Genomic DNA, 18,431 nt, shown 5'->3' with positions numbered 1-18,431 from the left:
TGTGTGTGTGTGTGTGTGTGTGTGTGTGTGTGTGTGTGTGTGTGTGTAAGTGTGTGTGTGTCTGTCTGTCTGTCTGTCTGTCAGTCAGAACTCACCCAGTAGAATGGACTGGCTGGCCAGGAAGCTTGGGGGTCGTGACTGAAGTGGGACACTTTTTTTCCTCCCCGGTATTACAGTTGTGAGTAAATGCCACCAAGCCTAGGTGATCATACAGCTTCACAGCTGAGTCTCCCAGCCACTAGACAACACCTTCCATTTCTACCAACAGCAAGGTAAACTACTCACTACTTATCCCTTGCAGGAGCAGTGCTTTGAAGATCAGTTGAGATTTTAGCCCCACCTTGGACTATTTTGAAAAAAAAATACAGACTGAAAGGTTTCAGAAATTCTGGTTGTTTTTATTTTTCCCTGTAGAAAACTACCCTCATGTTCATATTTACTTTGAAAGAGGGCCTTCTATTTTGTAGGGTATGTTTGAGAAACAGAGATAACCAAATCTTATCTTTCCTGGGCATAGACCTGCTCATACATAGAAAAGTAAAGCTACTAACTTTGCATAGCACCAGCTAATCGTGGAAGTGTATCAAGGTAAAAGTAAAGTGAATTTTGCTATTTTTCCTTGATGGAATAATACACTTAAAATGAGGGGAAAATCTGTAATACTTTACAGTAAGCTTTAACAGAAACCTGCTGCTGTTCATTTTGATACAGAGATTAGTAAACCAAAAAAACAAAAAACAAAACCAAAAGATACTTGGCATTCAAAAATAAATAAAAACAGGCTTTGGCTGGTTAAATTTATATTTGCCACACAAAGGATATGTATTTCAAGGGGAGTTTTACAAGCTGGACCACTAAAATCTAAGATCTTTACTAAGAATGTCACTTCTGAAACTTCTTATAAAGACAGAGTACCTTAAGGATGGAAGTCCCACGCTTTGCTGCCTTTGAAACTCCTTTAAAAATGCAGGGTTGATCTTTGCATCTCTGCTGATGTTATTTGTTATTCGCAGAAATTGGTTAGGCTTATTCCTACACTCAGTTAACAGAATTCGGAAAGCATGTGCATTGTACGTGAGGTAGCCAAGGGCACAGGAACATGCCGTGCGAACCTGAAACAGGAATCAATTCCTTACATGTTTTCCTAATATTTTATTATGACAAAATATAACTGACAGAAAATTTGCTATTTTACCATTTTAAATTACACAATTCACTAGAGCTAAATATATTCATATACACTTTTTGAACATTACTTTGGGTTCAAATCTCAGTATTTGTCTTGAATTTTTAATAAGTGTTTGGATTGAGGATGTCATATGCAGCATATGTAGAATTTCTCTCTGTCTAATAGGTTTCTCACAATTTTATGAGAACAAACTTTAGTGGGCTCTGAAAGCTCAGAGATTATTGATGGTGAGTGATGGAAAGAATTCAAGAGCTAGAGATTGTGGCTAACTACAGGAAACAGTGTCTTCTACACACAGCAAGGCATTTATACATATGAACTCAAAATAGTTTCAATAGCAAGCACAGAGCCCATGCAAGCCCAACAGACACCACACTCCAGCACACAATCCCACCCATAGCCACAGAACAATTGGCAAATGTTAGCTGCTGGGATAGAGAGAGACAGCTTCCTCTTAAAGAGTAAGCCCTGGTAAGTCAGCCACACTCCAGTGGAAAACATATTCAGGGTCATTGGAGCAAGACTGAAAATTGTGTCAATGCGGGAGTGGGGATGGTTAAAGGGAAAGTTGGAAAGAAAAAGGGCCAATATGAAGAAAATACTTGGTATGATATTCTCAAAAAAATCTAATAAAATTATCTAGCCCATAGCTCCAGTTAGCTCTGTTGAACCCTAGTTTGGATCCCAGCATTCACAATCAGACAGCTTACAACCACCTGGAACTCCAGTACTATCTTCTGGCCTACATGGGGACCTGCATCCACATGCACATTCCTATGCAGACACATAAACACACTATTACAAATAAAATCTTAAGAAAATGTCTATAAGCTGGGCATGGTGGAGCACGTCTTCAATCCTAGCACTAGGGAGGTAGAAGCAAGGCATCTCTGGGTTTGAAGCCAGCCAGGTCTACAAAGTGAGTTCCAGGACAGGCAGGGCTGTTATACAGAGAAACCTTGTCTTGAAAAATAAAATAATTAATTATTATTATTAACATCTGTAAACATGAGCATCAGATATGGATGTAAAGAGACGTCAGTCGCCAGGTAGGAGCACGATACTTCACGCCTGCCAGGTCACTGTCAGGTCACACTCTCTGTCCCTAGTTTAAAGCATACGGTTAATGGCCCCAAGTTCTAGTCATTGCTCACAATTATCTGTGAGCATATGTGACTTCGTTTTAGAATTACTTAAGAATATTAGAAAATGAAAAGGCTTACCCATTGACTAAGTAACAAATTCTTGTATGATACTTTCGAACATTTTAGTTAAATTTCTGTTTCATCATAGTGTATTTATTAATACACTGAGTATTTAAATTTTAAGTTATACAAAGCACTGGGCATCATCATGCACTTTCTTACACCAGTGTCATAATTTCTTCTTAAAATAGGGTCCCCTAGGTGGGACAGACTCTATACTGTCCCCCCTTCAGTCTCTGTTCCATGCTTTCTCTCCGTATTTCCTACCTTGAGTATTTTCTTCCCCCTTCTAAGAAGGACCGAAGCATCCACACTTTGGTCTTCCTCCTCCTTCTTGAGATCTATGTGGACTATGAATTATATCTTGGGTATTCCAAGCTTTTAGGCTAATATCTACTTATCAGTAAGTGCATACCATGTGTGTTCTTCTGTGACTGGGTTACCTCACTCAGAATGATATTTTCTAATTCCATCCATTTGCTTGTGAATTTCATTAAGTCATTGGGACTGGGTGAAGAGTCAGCGCCCAAGGTCTGCTTATGGCTGAACATTTCTTTAGGTGCTTCTTGGCCATTCTATAGTCCTCAGTAGTGAATTCGTTGTTTAACACCCCATTTTTAATAGGGTTATTTGATTCTCTGGAGCCTAACTTCTTGAGTTCTTTGTATATATTGGATATTAGCCCTCTATCAGATGTAGGATTGCTAAAGATATTTTCCCAATCTGTTAGTTGCCATTTTGTTCTATTGACAGTGTTTTTTCGCCTTACAGAAGCTTTGCAATTTTGTGATGTCCCAGTCACCAAACCCAGACACTATTGTGGATTCCAAGAAGTGCTTGCTAACAGGAGCCTGATATAGCTGTCTCGTGAGAGGCTCTGCCCGAGCCTGAAAAATACAAAGACAGAAGCTCACAGCCAATCATTGGATTGAGCACAGGGTCTCCAAAGGAGGAGTTAGAGAGAAGAGACTGAAGGTACTGAAAGGGTTTTCAACCCCATAGGAAGAACAACAATATCAACCAACCAGACCCTCTTAGAGCTCCCAGGGACTAAACCACCAACCAAGGAGTACACATGGAGGGACCCATGGCTCCAGCCCCATATGTAGCAGAGGATGGCCTTGTCAGGCATCAATGGGAGGAAAGGTCCTTGGTCCTGTGAAGGCTTGATGTCCCAGTGTAGAAGAATGCCCAAGTAGGGAAGTGGGAGTGGGTGGGAAAAACCCTCATAGAAGCAGGGGATGGGGGATGGAATAGGAGTTTCTAGGGGGAAACCGGGAAAGGGGATAATATTTGAAATATAAATAAAGAAAATATCCAATAAAAAATCTCAGCAATAAATCTTCTAAATTCTACTGAGTATATATCTCAGTAAAAATAGTTATGTGCCTCAATGGAGCAAAAAATAATGATAGATATGCAAAAAAATATGGTGCCCTTCACAAATGTTATTCTTTCACAGAGCATACTTTAAATTTCTATGTAACTTAAATTGGTTTTGAAGTAAGAGGAATCCTCCTGTCTTGGCCTCCTAAGTGCTGATATTACTAGCATGAACTCTGACATGAAGTTTTGAAGGTTCAATCTTGATTTTAGAATTAAATTAGCCCATTTCACAGATTTCTTTGTAGTTTTAGCTCAGATTAATTTGAACATGTAATAGATTTTAAACATTCTTAAAAACATTTTAATAAGCATGATATTAGAGAGTATCTTCTTTTTAAACTTACGCTGCTTTTTGCTGTGAGGTGACTGATCATAAAGCATGTGTAAAGGTATGTATACAGCTTTGCCCAGAGACTTTCTACACATTTCCCACCAATGTTCATCATCAATTTTCCTTTTCCATGCTGACCTTCTTAAGTTTTTAAAAGATTTTGTGTGTGTGTGTGTGTGTGTGTGTGTGTGTGTCCATCCCCATGGAGACCAGAAAAGGACATTGTATCCCCTGGAACTAGAGTTACAAGCAGTTGTGACCAATCTGATTATAGGTGCTGGGAGTCAAACTGGGGCCCTCTGCAGTAGCTCTTGAACCATCTTTCCAATCCTGTAGTTTTAAAATGTTTATAATTGTTGTATACTGCTTTCGTAAAATTCTATTTAAATGTTGAAGTTAGAATCAGAATTGTAGATGTCAGATATGACTAATACTATTTTTGAGTTATTATGAATTACATAATATCCCAAGAAAAAGTGTCCTCTTGTGTGGAAAAAGCCCCAGTTACTGTTTGCAGCAGATTCCATTTTACAAATAGTCTTTTCTTTTTACCTCTTCTCTTCCTGAGTACAGGTGGTAGCAGAGCCGCTGGATTGTTCCCAGGGTGAGAAAAGCATCTGGAATCCCAGCTCTTGAATGAGCCAGGCTAGCTATTAAATTACCTAGAATTAAAACAGAAAAACTCTTATATTGTCTAAAACTGATAACTGATAGATTGCTTTTTGATCACATGTGCATTTTATTGTAAAAGATTTGAGCTCCAAAACCAAAATGAAGAAGCAAGAAAAAAATGTGCATGTAAATATAGGATTATTGTTCCCTCTAGTTGATTGCTTTTCTGTAAACGTACTAAAACTTACACAGGTTTATTTATATAAGAATGAAAAAATTGGGCTGGAGAGATGGCTCAGTGGTTAAGAGCACTGACTGCACTTCCAGAGGTCCTGAGTTCAAATCCCAGCAACCACATGGTGGCTCACAACCATCTGTAATGAGATCTGATGCCCTCTTCTGGTGTGTCTGAAGACAGCTACAGTGTACTCATATATAATAAATAAATAAATCTTTAAAAAAAAAAAAAGAATGAAAAAATTTCAAAAGTTGGAAGCTTTCTGTCTTTCAATATTTCAAAATATATTCACTCTTTTTTGGTTATTAAGATTTCTATTTATTTATTTTATGTATATAAGTGTTGTTTTTCTTGAATCTATAGACTGTGCACCATATCTGTTTCTTGAGACACAATGGTCAGTGCATAATTGAGTTCTCACTTTATAGTCTAAAAATCATGAAAAGTTTGAAATAATTAGAAAACCAAAAAGGCCATGTTGAGAGTTACTGTCTTCCTGTTCTGTAAGCAGAGTGGATGTCCATTGGTCCATACAGATACGGATATTCAGTATTTTCAGATAGCATAATTTGAAACTATGCAACAGGGAATCTGGCATACTTTAGTATTGTTGAGTTTTCAATCTAAAATATTTTATAATCTTGGACACAAACCGTGTTCCTTTCTGTAGATGTCATTAGATTCTTGTTGTTGTTGTTTGGTTTGGTTTTTTGTTTGATTGTTTGCTTGTTTTTTAGATATTTCTTACCTGTCAGGACAATAGTAGGAATGTGGGCTGAGTACAGACTGTCAGCTAAAATAGTAACACCTCTGGCAGACAAAGTAATATGGTCCACATCTATTATGACTTTAGCTAATACGATAATCTAAAAGAGAAGAACATACGATCGGTGAGCATTTGCTACTCATATCTTCTCAATCATTTATGGTGGGGGCATTTTTAGCAGGTCATGGGAACATTTGCTGGACTCCAATAGAAGAGATGGAGATTGAGAGGTAGAGAACAGGGGTTACAGTACTTCTCGTCAGAACAATGACTATGACAAGCCGCATTAGTCTTTCTACCGTCTTTGTAACAGTTGTCCTTGAATAACAAGAGAAATACTTAACGAGGCTTAGGTTAGAAAAGCTCTGAGGAGAAGCTTAAGACAACGAGGAACCTAAATACTGCTCAAGGTGCAAGAAGCCATGCAATTAGCTCACAGTCTGCAATTAGACTTGTTTTCAACCCAGCCGTGTTTCTTTTCATAGTTCTTTAAACATGATGTAATTAAAACACCTGCCTGATGGCATCACAGGGTTTACAGATATCAGATGTAACCTAAACAATTCCATATAAAGAAATCCTAATAATGGACTTTTCATGAGGTAGAGGGGCTAATGTGCAAGGTACTAAAGTTCATAAATTAATAAGCATTTTTCTAGATGCCCAGTGAAGAAGTATTCACTACAATGACATACTTGCCAATGTGAAATGTTAGGATTGATCCATGTACCTGAAATGCTGCCATTGCCCTCTCTGTTTCAACTCTGGATTGAAGAAAAGGCTCAAAAATAGATAAGGTTATCATTCCAGTTTCCAATATTAAGTACTGTTGAAAACGATTATTGAAGGCAAAAAGGGTTAGTGCATAACCTGCTCTCAAGCAGATTTCCTAGAAAAGGAGAAACACCAATCATTTTTATTTGCTTCACCACATGTTCCCCACCAGCTCTTGAGTTCCTGCCTATTAAAATGCATTTTATTCTCAACAGGAAAAGAAATGTGACATTATTCGGGGAAATTTTTAGAGAAAAATAATTGCCTAATATTCACTGTCTTAGAAAAAGTTCTCTTTCTTCATCATAAAACGGTTCAGAAGCCTCATTGTTCTATTGGATAAGAAGGGGATGGCTGGGAATGAAACGGCATGGCATTAAGTTAAACTTTCAATTAATGACAGATTTGGGGTTTGTCACCAAGCATAAAATTGCTACATGCCTTACTTGGAAAGTTTATCATGCCAGTACAAAATCATGACCTACAAAGAGACATTTTGTATATTCTCTTAATGATCTGTGGGACTGCGTAAGGGTATCTTGGGTCATGGTTGAGCAAGTGCCTAGAACCTGGAAACTCTGCAGACTCTGGGTGGGATTCTGCATGAGAACCAGCAGGAGTTTGGTGCCCCCAGAACCCAGGATCCTGAAAAGCAGTCAAGGTCTCCATAGAATTACATTGTTCAGTCACATAGGCCAGGCTATAGGCCTCAGGCCCTAGGGATTTACATACTAATGAATGCCAGAGGGCAGAGCAAATTAAACATGCCTCCCCCAGATCCTCCCCCAATCCTCCCCCTTTCTCCCTCCCTATACCGCGCGTTTTTTTTTTTTGGGGGGGGGGGTATGCCTAGATCCATCTATCATCCGCCATGACAATAAACCTTTTTGGAACCAAGGACTTCCTCATGTCATTGGGGCCTGCCGCTGCCAAGGCCTCCAGGCCGCTGGAACTATAAGATTCCTCCCGAATGTGGGACCTGCCACAGCGGTGGAAGCCCCTCTCGACCGCTGTGGCGGGCACTAAATTTTCCCCACAATGATCCACTTACATGTTGCCATGAAGAGCACTTGGTCATAACTGATACTGTTTTCTTAGAGCCAACTCCCCCATGTGAGCACACAGAGGCGCTGTGAAGGTCCTACCTTATCTTTTGAGTGAAGAAGATAAAGAACATCAGAATAGTCAAATCCTTCATTTTCTTGTAATTCTTTCTGTAGCAAATCATTCCCTAGGACGATGCATGCCAGCGAAAATGCCACTTCAACCTAAATATGTGGTTTTCAGAAATTATCTTCCATTCACAGATTACCAAACAATATATTTCATTATATAAATATTTATACAGACTAGATTATGGAAATATTGTTATAAAGTGTTTTAAAGCATGGTTATTGAGTATAGTTCTCTGACTACTATTTAAAGACTAACACAGCTTCTGCAGGACTGTTCCTCATAAATTTTAATGGCTAGGAAGTGTCTATCTCCTCTGTCTCTGTGTTGTGTCCAGAGACAACCACACAGTTCCCTCTGAGGGTGCTGGGGTGGGTGTGGGGTTCCCAGGGACAGTAGGCCATGTACAGAGATTCAATCCTAATGCTACATATGTAGTCTAATCCCTTCCACTTCTAAACATAATTTTTAAGTGTTTGCTGGCATGGGTTTAAAGGCTGTTTTAAGTTGTTAATGACCATGGCGCTGTTGATGTGTAAGGGACCACCTAAGAATTTAAGCAAAGTTTTATAAAAGTAGCATCAAGGCAGAGTTGGTTTTTTCTAGTTTTTAGAGTCATTTAATTTACAGTTATCTTCCATTAGGAAGCTGAATCATGTACATTACTGGACTTAGCAGGCAGCTTTTGAAGGGCTCTGTTATGCCTTTCTTGAGATTCTACCTTAAACCAATCAGAATGACTAATTTCAAAAACTCAGGTGACAGCACATGTTGGCAAGGATGTGAAGAAAGAGGAACATTCCTTCATTGCTGGTGGGATTGCAAGCTGGTACAACCTCGCTGGAAATCAGCCTAAAGGTTCATCAGAAAATTGGAAATAGATTTTACCTGAAGACTCAATCCTGGGGGATATACCCAAAAGATGCCCCATCATGCCACAGGGGCACATGTTCCACTATAATCAGTTCAGGAGTCAGTGAGCAAAGATGCACCTAACCCTCAAGAGACTTGAGGCCCCAGAGAGTGGGGAGGTATGGGGTAAGGGTGGGAGTTTGGGGGTTGGGGACATCTTTTTGGAGATGTGGGAAGGAGGAGGTATGGGAAAAGAAAAGGAAAAAAGGAAGGAAGAAAGAAAGGAAAGAAAGAAAGAAAGAGAGAGAGAGAAAGGAAAGAGAAAAAGAAAGAGAGAAAGAGAGGGAGAGAGAGAGAAAGAAAGAAAGAAAGGAAGGAAGGAAGGAAGGAAGGAAGGAAGGAAGGAAGAAAGAAAGAAAGAAAGAAAGAAAGAAAGAAAAGCATAACTATTTTGAAATGTTCTGTCCACTGAAGAGTCTAATTTTCAGGAAAGTGACTGAAAGTATTTAGGTTATAGTTTAACAAGTTTAAAATTTTTTGAAAAAAAATTGGATAAAATAGAAGTTTTCCATAGTCTTATGAAATATACTTTAAAGGTCTATATAATTTTTATTTATAAGTGATTTGTAGCTTATGCTTACCTTAGTTTCTCATTGAACTGAACTATCACAATTAAATTATCCTTTTTGTATCCTGAAAAGGGGGGGGGGACGGGCAAGTGTCTTATAGTATCTTTTCTTATAATGTGTCTATAAAAGGAGATATTTCTATTCATTAATATGCTAATCTGTGTTTTTCTATTTCTCATATCTTGAAAGACCCGATAAATTATGATTTATCTTTTGCAATATATCTATAAAAGGGAATATTTACTACTTGGCCACCTAAAAATTCCTGAATGTCTATGGCTTTGGTAAAGGGTTTGAATTAATGCTGGCTTATTAAGGGCATAGATGGAAGAGTGACTAACTCTCAAAGTTGGTATAGTAACTTGTTATAATCTAGCCTTTAGCACACTGGCTGACAGTCAGCCCATAGTGTGTTGAGAAACAGTGCCATGCAGCCCTCTAACAGGGGAAGAAGGGAGCTGTTCTGTGAATGCACAGTGAATGCTAAGGAGAAGTAGCTAAAGAATAAGTGTGTAAGACTTTCATGTCATATTTGAAAAAATAGTATTTAATACATTAATCTTTTCTACCTAAAAATTCAAGATTTTTGTTTTAAAAGTTAAGTTGTTATTTGTAGATACAAATTATTTGTAAAGCTGTTGTATATATTGCATTTACTGTGTCAGAAACATTTAAACCTTAATATATACCTTAATGTTAACTGAAGGGTGACTTCTTAGGAGCTGAATAAGCACTGGAAAGGCGTTCTCCTCTACAACAAACTGTTGGCTCATGGGATTGCTTGTGTGGGCCACACCTGTAAGGCTCTCATAGGTCAGTGAGGTCATGACTTTGTTTCATATTGTAAATTGTAGAGTCAAACTTAGCTTGGTTTTGGTTGATAGACTATCTTAAGGTAATATGGTTAACAAATTTTAAGAACATGGTACAACATTCCTGCTTTAATTCCTTAAAGGGCAGAATGCATAAGCATGGAAAATTTGCTATCAGAGTTATAAATGGTTTTATAATACAGACACAGCAGATAAGTTTGAAAAATGTTACATTGCTAAAAAATAACAGCCTGCATTGTTTAAAAATACTATATCCTGGTAGTGAAGTTTATAGTTATTATTTTCTATTAAAAGTTTCTTAAAATAGTGACTATTCACTAAGTTAAAATTTCTAGCTTTCTTAAATTACATATGGTAAAAAGATAAACATATTGTTTTTATAACATTCTATACTTTGAGTTGCAATCTAATATCAGGAGAAAAGTCAATCTGAGTTTTGTGAATATTCATAAAAATTTTAATTTTGTTTGGCCATGGAATGTCATTATGTATATTGTAGGTTTATATACTTAACTATAGTATAATGTACACTATGTACATTTATATAGTATACATGTACACTATGTAAATATAGCAAGCTTATATACATAATAAAAAATACAAGTTTAGGCTTCTTTAAACATTGACAAAGAGCCAGCCACATATTGTTATTTGGAAAGTTTAAATTATCTAGGGGGAGTAGAATGAACAATAGCCATTTTTTTCTCCTTTTTTTTTCTCCTTTACCACCCCCATATAAGTACAGTTGTTATGTGAATAACAAGCAAAGATAGATAGATAGACAGACAGATAGATAGATAGATAGATAGATAGATAGATAGATAGATAGATAGGTAGATAGTATATATGTTACCATTTACTAGATTTTTTTTATTTGTATAACAATGTCTATGTATGCTCATGTGCCAGCTGGAATTACAGGTAGGGTGCTAAGAATATGGATGCTGAAAACCAAACTAGGTCCTCTGGAAGAGCAATTAGCTGTCTTAACAACTGAGCCATCTCTTTAATCTCCATTTACTAGAATTTTATTATGAGACTATATATCATAGAGTCCAGCAATGAAAGAAACATTATTTTCTGGATTATTTATTTCTTATAATAGTTAATGAACTTCTACAGTTAGTTTTCATGAACAAGGAATTAAAATGAAGCTACTAACTTCAATATCTGGGTACTTTTGAGAAAATACAATTACATGGAGAATCAAGCATGCACAAAAGTCTTCTTTTCTGTTGTTTGCAAGACATCTACTCTAACTTGTTATTGTTAGCAAAGAACTCAAATTTTATTGGTAGAGCAATCCCTAAATGTTCTGCATTTTTCTCATGGACCCTAAAATATAAATTCTTTTGCAACAAAGGCCATTTTATATAAACAAAGAATTATTTATATAAAAATAAGAATTGAAAAAATATAATTGAATGTTTACCTTGAGAAATTTATGGCTCTTGACATTTTTAAACTTATCTTAAAATAAATGGAATTATATTCAGTTCAAAATACTCAATGCTCATTGTCTTCATTTTCTATTTTACTCTAAATTCAAGAGCAAGACAGATATGAAATTCCTAATGTCACTATTTTAACTGACCGAGATCTTAGATAAACTATTTGTAAATCTTTGAGTTCTCTTACAGTATGAATAGTGATAAAAAAAACAATTTCTACTTCTCTACCCAAGTCTTTTATTTTTCTCATAGTATTTAAGAAATTGAGACTGTATACAAACCAATACAAATGGACCCCACTGCTCTGATGACACTCAGAAGTGTGCCTTCTGCTATCTTACTAATCCTCAGCAGGCGAACCAGTGGTGCAATTCCGTTACCTTCACATATTTGATTCTGATGCATCCTACTGTCCTTACTTAGGGCTATGACTGCTTCACCTCCTGGTAACAAAAAGTAAGAGGTGGGTATGGACTTTGATGTCTACATCATCAGCAGTTATGCAAAGAAAGCAACTTACCTACATACTGCATCTTAGCTGATGGTGACAAAAGCATGTTTATTATGAAGTTGTATCCAATCTGCTCAGCCATATACTTTTGTTGCTTCAGTGTTTGCCCTGCCAAGGCCCAAAGCGCTATGGCTCCTTGCTCCTTAACATCTATTTGAAAGGCCTATTAAAACAAAAAAACATGGCATTCATTCACTGCATGTATACTGAACACATAACAGATGTATATTTTATAAAATACGCATTCAGAATTTTGTTTGATTTTTCCAATCTCCAAATACAATCAAAATAAAATAAACCATCGAAACAATTGGAAGAGTAATGATAAAATCTCTACCTTTAGAAGTTTTAAGAGGTCCTTAGTTAATTTTCTTTCTAGAAATGCCTTCTGGATTAAAGGATTGCAGTTTGCCAGGGACTCCACAGCCATCGCACCTTTCACTTGGACGCTGAGCTGCTTCCCTTTAAAAAGAGCTACCAGGGGAGGGATGGCACCTTCCATTGCTATAGCATCTTGCACCTCCTTATTGTCGCGGCCAACCTCAGCTATTGTAGCTGAGGACACTGCCTTCAGCACATCTTCAAAGGAGTGAAGAGTAAGGAAACAAGGTATTGAAAATGTAAATATACTACATTTTCTAGGTAGTTCCACATATTACAAAATCAAATTTACAAGTTCAAAGAAAAATTTAGAAAACAAAAATATAAATAAACTGTCCAGGTTCATCATTTAGATTATTTTTACACTACTTCTTAGAGAGATACTTGGCATATTTAGATAATTATAGACACATTCAATATAATTGTACTACAAATGAATTATTTTTTACATTCTTTTATGAACATAAATGTCACAAATACCTTCTAAATATTTCTTCAATGGTCATATCACATTGAAAATATATGTTGCTTCAAACTTTTCACTGTTTTAAATAATTCTAGGAAAATTTTCCTTAACATGTAGATATTTATCAATACTTTTTTTAGCATAGAGTCTTAAGAATTACTGAAATAATTCAGTACATTTCAGTAAATCAATTTCTAAAAGGATCAGTAACATGTTGTTCTTACATAATCAGTGCTCAGCAAATCAATTTGACTTTGTCTTTCAGATAAATATTATCATTAAAAATCAATACATGAAACGTGCTGACTTGATAGACAAAATGGCATTTCATTTTATTCTGTTCTTACAATTTACAGAAAAGTGTAAGAGTAAAGTGTAAAAGTGTAAGTGAGAGAGCTTAAATACTTTACTTGCACTTAGAAATTAAATATATTGCTACATTGATATTATATATATATATAATCTGCAACTTAGTTGTGCTCATTCTATTCATCTGTATGTGTCTCTGTGTGTGTGTGTGTTATTCTGTCCTGGCTAGCTTTAAACTCACTACACAGGCTAAACTGTCCTCAGACTCATAGAGATCCACCTGGCCCTGCCTCCCTCATGCTGGAATTGAAGGAGTGTACCACTATGCCAGGATACAATTTAGTTTTATACATTTATGGTGGGAGCACAAAGGTCTTTACACCCACAGATCAAAGCTAGGAAATTTAAGCACACAGGATTGTCCTTTTAATGGAACGCACATATATTTTTTTCCATCCAGAAGGCTGGGAATGGAGGCAGTTAACAACCTGGTGATCTGTATTATCTATAGGGTCAGGTCATGTCAAGCTCCCACAACCAGAACTGAAGGTGGCTAATAGCCCAAATGACCTCTACACTATCTGTATGACTGAGTCCATTCCGAATCCTCCCATAGGCTTTGAAGGTCATACAGGTAGCCTATCTGTAGAACCCATCTTCTTGGGGAAAATGACATGTACTATGAGTTATGCTTTAATGTAACCATGCCTCCTTATGCACAAGGGATTGTATTACACCAGGAAACTCTTTTTTTTTTTTCAAATTATTCCTTTGTTTAAATATGCTGGCAATAAACTACCTAGCATCAGAATCCTGAGGTTTGATCCAACCTAGCTGACTAAGTTGGGCTAAACTGAGTTTTCCTTGTCTTTTCATGGATCATTTTGCAGTTGACCATGATGTCTACAGGGACTCCACACACATTTGAGTGTATGTGTAGCATATAGATACACAGAACAATCAGTAGATACAATGCTTTAACCATATTATATATGCTATTCTGTAATGTCCTCTAAAACACTTTTCTTGCAGGTTGAGAGCATGCATTTCATTTTTTATGTCTATATTTTCTGTAATCTAAAACAGTTCTTTAGTCTTTCTTTACTTTTGGTGACTTAGACTTCTTAAATGTATATTAGTCATTTATTTTAAACATGAGTTCAGGTTTATTTAATGTTTCTTATAATTCAAGATATGAACCTCCATTCAGAACATTTTAAAAAATAACATCATCTTCTTTGATGATAGCTCAATATAGTGCTTCTAATTTAAAAAAACAACAACAAAAAACAAAAAACAAAAGACAAAAGAACAGTACCTGACATCCAGGATCACAGGTGAAGCCACAACATATGCTCCAACACCCAGAGTAACTGGGACCCTGAGGATCCAGGGATGCAGAAACCATCACTCAGCCAGTGGGATGGGTTCCTTCCAGTCTGAACCAGTGCCTAGAGCAGACCCAGAGCTCTGGATCCTCACCCACTCCTGCAACACCCGGAGAAAGCTTGACTCCCAGGAGTTCTGACACAACAGGATCTCAGGAGCTTGGTCACACCAGGATTTCAGGATCCCAGAGGCAGTTTAACTTCCAGGAGCTCTGGCATACCTAGGATCTCAGGATCATAGGATCCCAGAATCATAGGATCACAGAAACAGCTGGACTCTGAGGAGTTCTGACACAACCAGGATCACAAGAGGGACAGGCTCCAGTCAGAGACAGCAAGGGCAGTTAGCAGTAGAGATAACCAGATGGCAAATGCAAGAACATAAGAACAGAAACCAAGGCTACTTGACAACATCAGAACCCAGTTTTCCCACCACACCAAGCCCAGGATACCCTAACACACCTGAAGAGCAAGATTCAGATCTAAAATCCCATCTCATGAATATGATAGAGGACTTTACGAAGGACATATGTCTGAGGATGCAATTACAATACAGCAAACTCTTCTATGGCACACTAGCCTAGTTTCATAGGTACAAAAGGTAAAACATTAAACAATATCGGAAAGGATACTATAGAGAATAAGTAAGTCAACTACAAAGTCATTATGGGAAGAAGGGTAGAAACAGGAGGATCCCTGGTACTTGTCAAAATATCACTATTTTCAGATGATACAATATTATACATAAGTGACCCAAAAATTCCACCAGAGAACTTCTACAGCTGATAAATAACTTCAGCAAAGTGGCTGAATACAAAACTAAAACAAATCAGAAGCCTTCATACTCAAAGGATAAATAGGCTGATAAAGAAATTCGGGAAATGACACCCTTTACAATAGTCACAAATAATATAAAATATCTTGGTTTGCCACTAACCAAGTAACTGAAAGATCTATATGAGAAGAACTTCAAGTCTCTGACGAAATTGAAGTTCTCAGAAGATGGAAAGATCTCCCATACTCATGGATTGGCAGGATTAATGTAGTAAAAATGGCCATCTTACCTAAAGCAATCTAAAGATTCAACGCAATCCCCATCAAAATCCCAACTCAATTCTTCACAGACATAGAAAGAACAATTCTCAAATTTATCTGGAATAACAAAAAACCCAGGATATCAAAAAAACAATCTCAACAATAAAAGAACTTCTGGGAATCATCATACCTGACCTCAAACTGTATTACAGAGCAATAGTGATTTTTTTTTAAAAACTGTATGATATTGGTACAGAGACAGACAAGTAGATCAGTGGAATAGAATTGAAGACCCAGAAATGAACCCACACACCTATGGTCACTTGATCTTTGACAAAGGAGCCAAAAATATCCAGTCGAATAAAAAGGCAGCATTTTCAACAAATGGTGCTGGTTCAACTGGTGGTCAGCATGTAGAAGAATGTAAATTGTCCTGTTCTTATCTCTTTGTACAAAGCTCAAGTCTAAGTGGATCAAGAACCTCCAAATAAAACCAGATACGATGAATCTAATTGAAGAGAAAATGAGAAAGAACCTTGAACACACTGGCACAGGGGAAAATTCCCTAAACAGAACACCAGTGGCTTATACTCTAAGATCATGAATTGACGAATGGAACCTCATAAAATTGTAAACTTCTGTAAGGCAAAGGATACTGTCAATAGGACAAAAGGGCAATCCACAGATTGGAAAAAGATCTTTACCAACCCTACATCTAATATAGGGCTAATATCCAATATGTACAAGAACTCAAGAAGTTAGACTTCAGAGAATCAAACAACCCTATTAACAATGAGGTACAGAGCTAAACAGGAATTCTCAACTGAGAAATCTCAAATGGCTGAGAGGGACCTAAAGAAATGTTCAACATCCTTAGTCATCAGGGAAATGCAAATCAAAACAACCCTGAGATTCCACCTCACACCAATCAGAATGGCTAAGATCAAAAACTCAGGTGACAGCAGATGCTGATGAGGATGTGGAGAAAGTAGAACACTCTTCACTGCTGGTGGGATTGCAAGCTGGTACAACCACTGTAGAAATCAGTCTGGAGGTTCCCCAGAAAGTGGGAAATAGTTCTACCTGAGGACCCAGCTATACCACTCCTGGGCATATACCCAGAAGATGCTCCAACATATTAAAAAGGACACATGCTCCACTATGATCATAGCAGCCTTATTTATAATAGCCAGAACCTGGAAACAACTCACATGTCCCTCAAAAGAGGAATGGATACAGAAGGTACAGCTACACTATGTAATATTACTCAGCTATTAAAAACAACGATTTCATGAAATTTCAGGCAAATGGATGGAACTTGAAAATAACATCCTGAGTGAGGTAACCCAATCACAAAAGAACACACATGGTATGTACTCACTGATAAGTGGATATTAGCCAAAAAGCAGCTCAGAATACAATACAACTCACAGACCATATGAAACCCAAGAAGAAAGAACACCAAAGTCTGGATGCTACAGTCCTACTCAGAAGGGGGAAGAAAATATTCTCCAGGTAATAGAGGGAGAGGGGGATCTGGGATGGAGAGAAGAGGGGGAGGGAAAAAGGGGCCAGTTCAGATATGGGAGGAAATGGGGGAGCAGTACAGAGGGTCAGGAATTTGAAAGGAGATGTTTAACAGTGAGGTAGGGGGAATTGGGGGTATTCACTAGAAAGTCTCATCTGCCAGGGACCTAAGAGGTTCCCAGGACCCAACAGGGAGGACATTGGCCGAAACACCCAACAAAGATAGAACCAGTAGAGACCATATCCAGTGCATAGGCATGGCCCTCAGTTGAGGGATGGGGTCACCCACCCACTTCAAAAATATGAATCCAGAATTCCTCCTGTCAAAAGGAAATGCAGGGACAAAGAGTGGAGCAGTAGACTGAAGAAAAGACCATCCAGAGACTGCCCCACCTAGGTATCAATCTTATCTGCTTACACCAAACCCAGACACCATTGCTGATGTCAAGAAGTGCTTACTGAAAGGAGCCAGGTATAGCTGTCCCGAGAGTCTCTGCCAGCCTCACCAATACAGATGCGGATGCACACAGCCAAACATTGGACTGAGTGCAGGGACCCCAATGGAGAAGTTAGGGCAAGGACTGTAGGAGCTGAAAGGGTTTGCAACCCCATAGGAAAAACAACAGTATCAACCAACCAGACCCCCAAAGCTCCCAGGGACTAAACCACCAACCAAGGAGTACACAGGGGATACCCGTGGCTCCAGCTGCTTATGTAGTAGAGGGTTGTCTTATGTGGCATCACTGGGAGGGGGCCCCTTGTTCCTATGTAGGCTTGATGACCCAGGGTAAGGGGATGCTAGGGCACTAAGGAAGGAATGGCCGGGTAGTTGGGGGAGCACCCTTATAGAGGCAGGGGTAGGGAGGAGGGGATAGGAGCCTGTGGAGGGGAAACTGGGAAGGAGGATAACATTTCAAATGTAAATAAAATAACCAATAAAAATGAAAAAAAGTAGGATTTGAATAATCTAAAAAAAAAAAAAAACCTCCCCCCCCCCAAAAAAAAATCAGTACTTTAATACTGTGTAAATAAGCCAGACACTCCTTTAATCCCAGCACTTGAGAGGCAGCTAGATCTCTGTAAGATCTAAGCTAGCCTGGTCTACCCAGTGAGATCTTGCCTCAATAATGAGGAGGAGGAGGAGGAGAGAGGAGGAAGAGGAGGAAGAGGAGGAGGAGGAGAAGGAGGAGGAGGAGGAAGAGGAGGAGGAGGAGGAGGAGGAGGAGGAGGAAGATAATGTCTTCATCAAGATTTGCCACCAAAATTGAGGAGAAATTTTCAGTTTTCCCTGAACCAAACTTAAAATTTTTTATAAAATATTAGTTTGTCAAATCAACCCTCCTTTCTCAAAAAACAAAGTAAAACAGAAATCATG

At 37.9% G+C, this 18,431-nt stretch overlaps 1 protein-coding gene across 1 annotated transcript in view; it reads right to left on the bottom strand.

Annotated features, from left to right (window-relative positions):
- Window positions 1–18,431, bottom strand: part of Ankar (ankyrin and armadillo repeat containing) — a 51,745-nt gene that overhangs the window by 5,104 nt on the left and 28,210 nt on the right. Inside the window, exons 12-20 of the mRNA XM_028765752.1 lie at window positions 12,288–12,529; window positions 11,960–12,113; window positions 11,721–11,882; window positions 9,845–9,951; window positions 7,647–7,769; window positions 6,458–6,616; window positions 5,710–5,827; window positions 4,664–4,773; window positions 916–1,112 (exon numbers count right to left, since the gene is read on the bottom strand). Coding sequence (XP_028621585.1) covers window positions 916–1,112; window positions 4,664–4,773; window positions 5,710–5,827; window positions 6,458–6,616; window positions 7,647–7,769; window positions 9,845–9,951; window positions 11,721–11,882; window positions 11,960–12,113; window positions 12,288–12,529 — 1,372 coding nt within the window. The remainder of the gene's footprint in view (window positions 1–915; window positions 1,113–4,663; window positions 4,774–5,709; window positions 5,828–6,457; window positions 6,617–7,646; window positions 7,770–9,844; window positions 9,952–11,720; window positions 11,883–11,959; window positions 12,114–12,287; window positions 12,530–18,431) is intronic.

This window comes from Grammomys surdaster, unplaced genomic scaffold (genome assembly GCF_004785775.1).
Source record: "Grammomys surdaster isolate TR1022 unplaced genomic scaffold, NIH_TR_1.0 165, whole genome shotgun sequence".
Lineage (NCBI taxonomy): Eukaryota > Metazoa > Chordata > Mammalia > Rodentia > Muridae > Grammomys > Grammomys surdaster.
The sequence above is the reverse complement of the archived record's forward strand: the minus strand, read 5'-3'. Positions and strand labels throughout refer to the sequence as shown.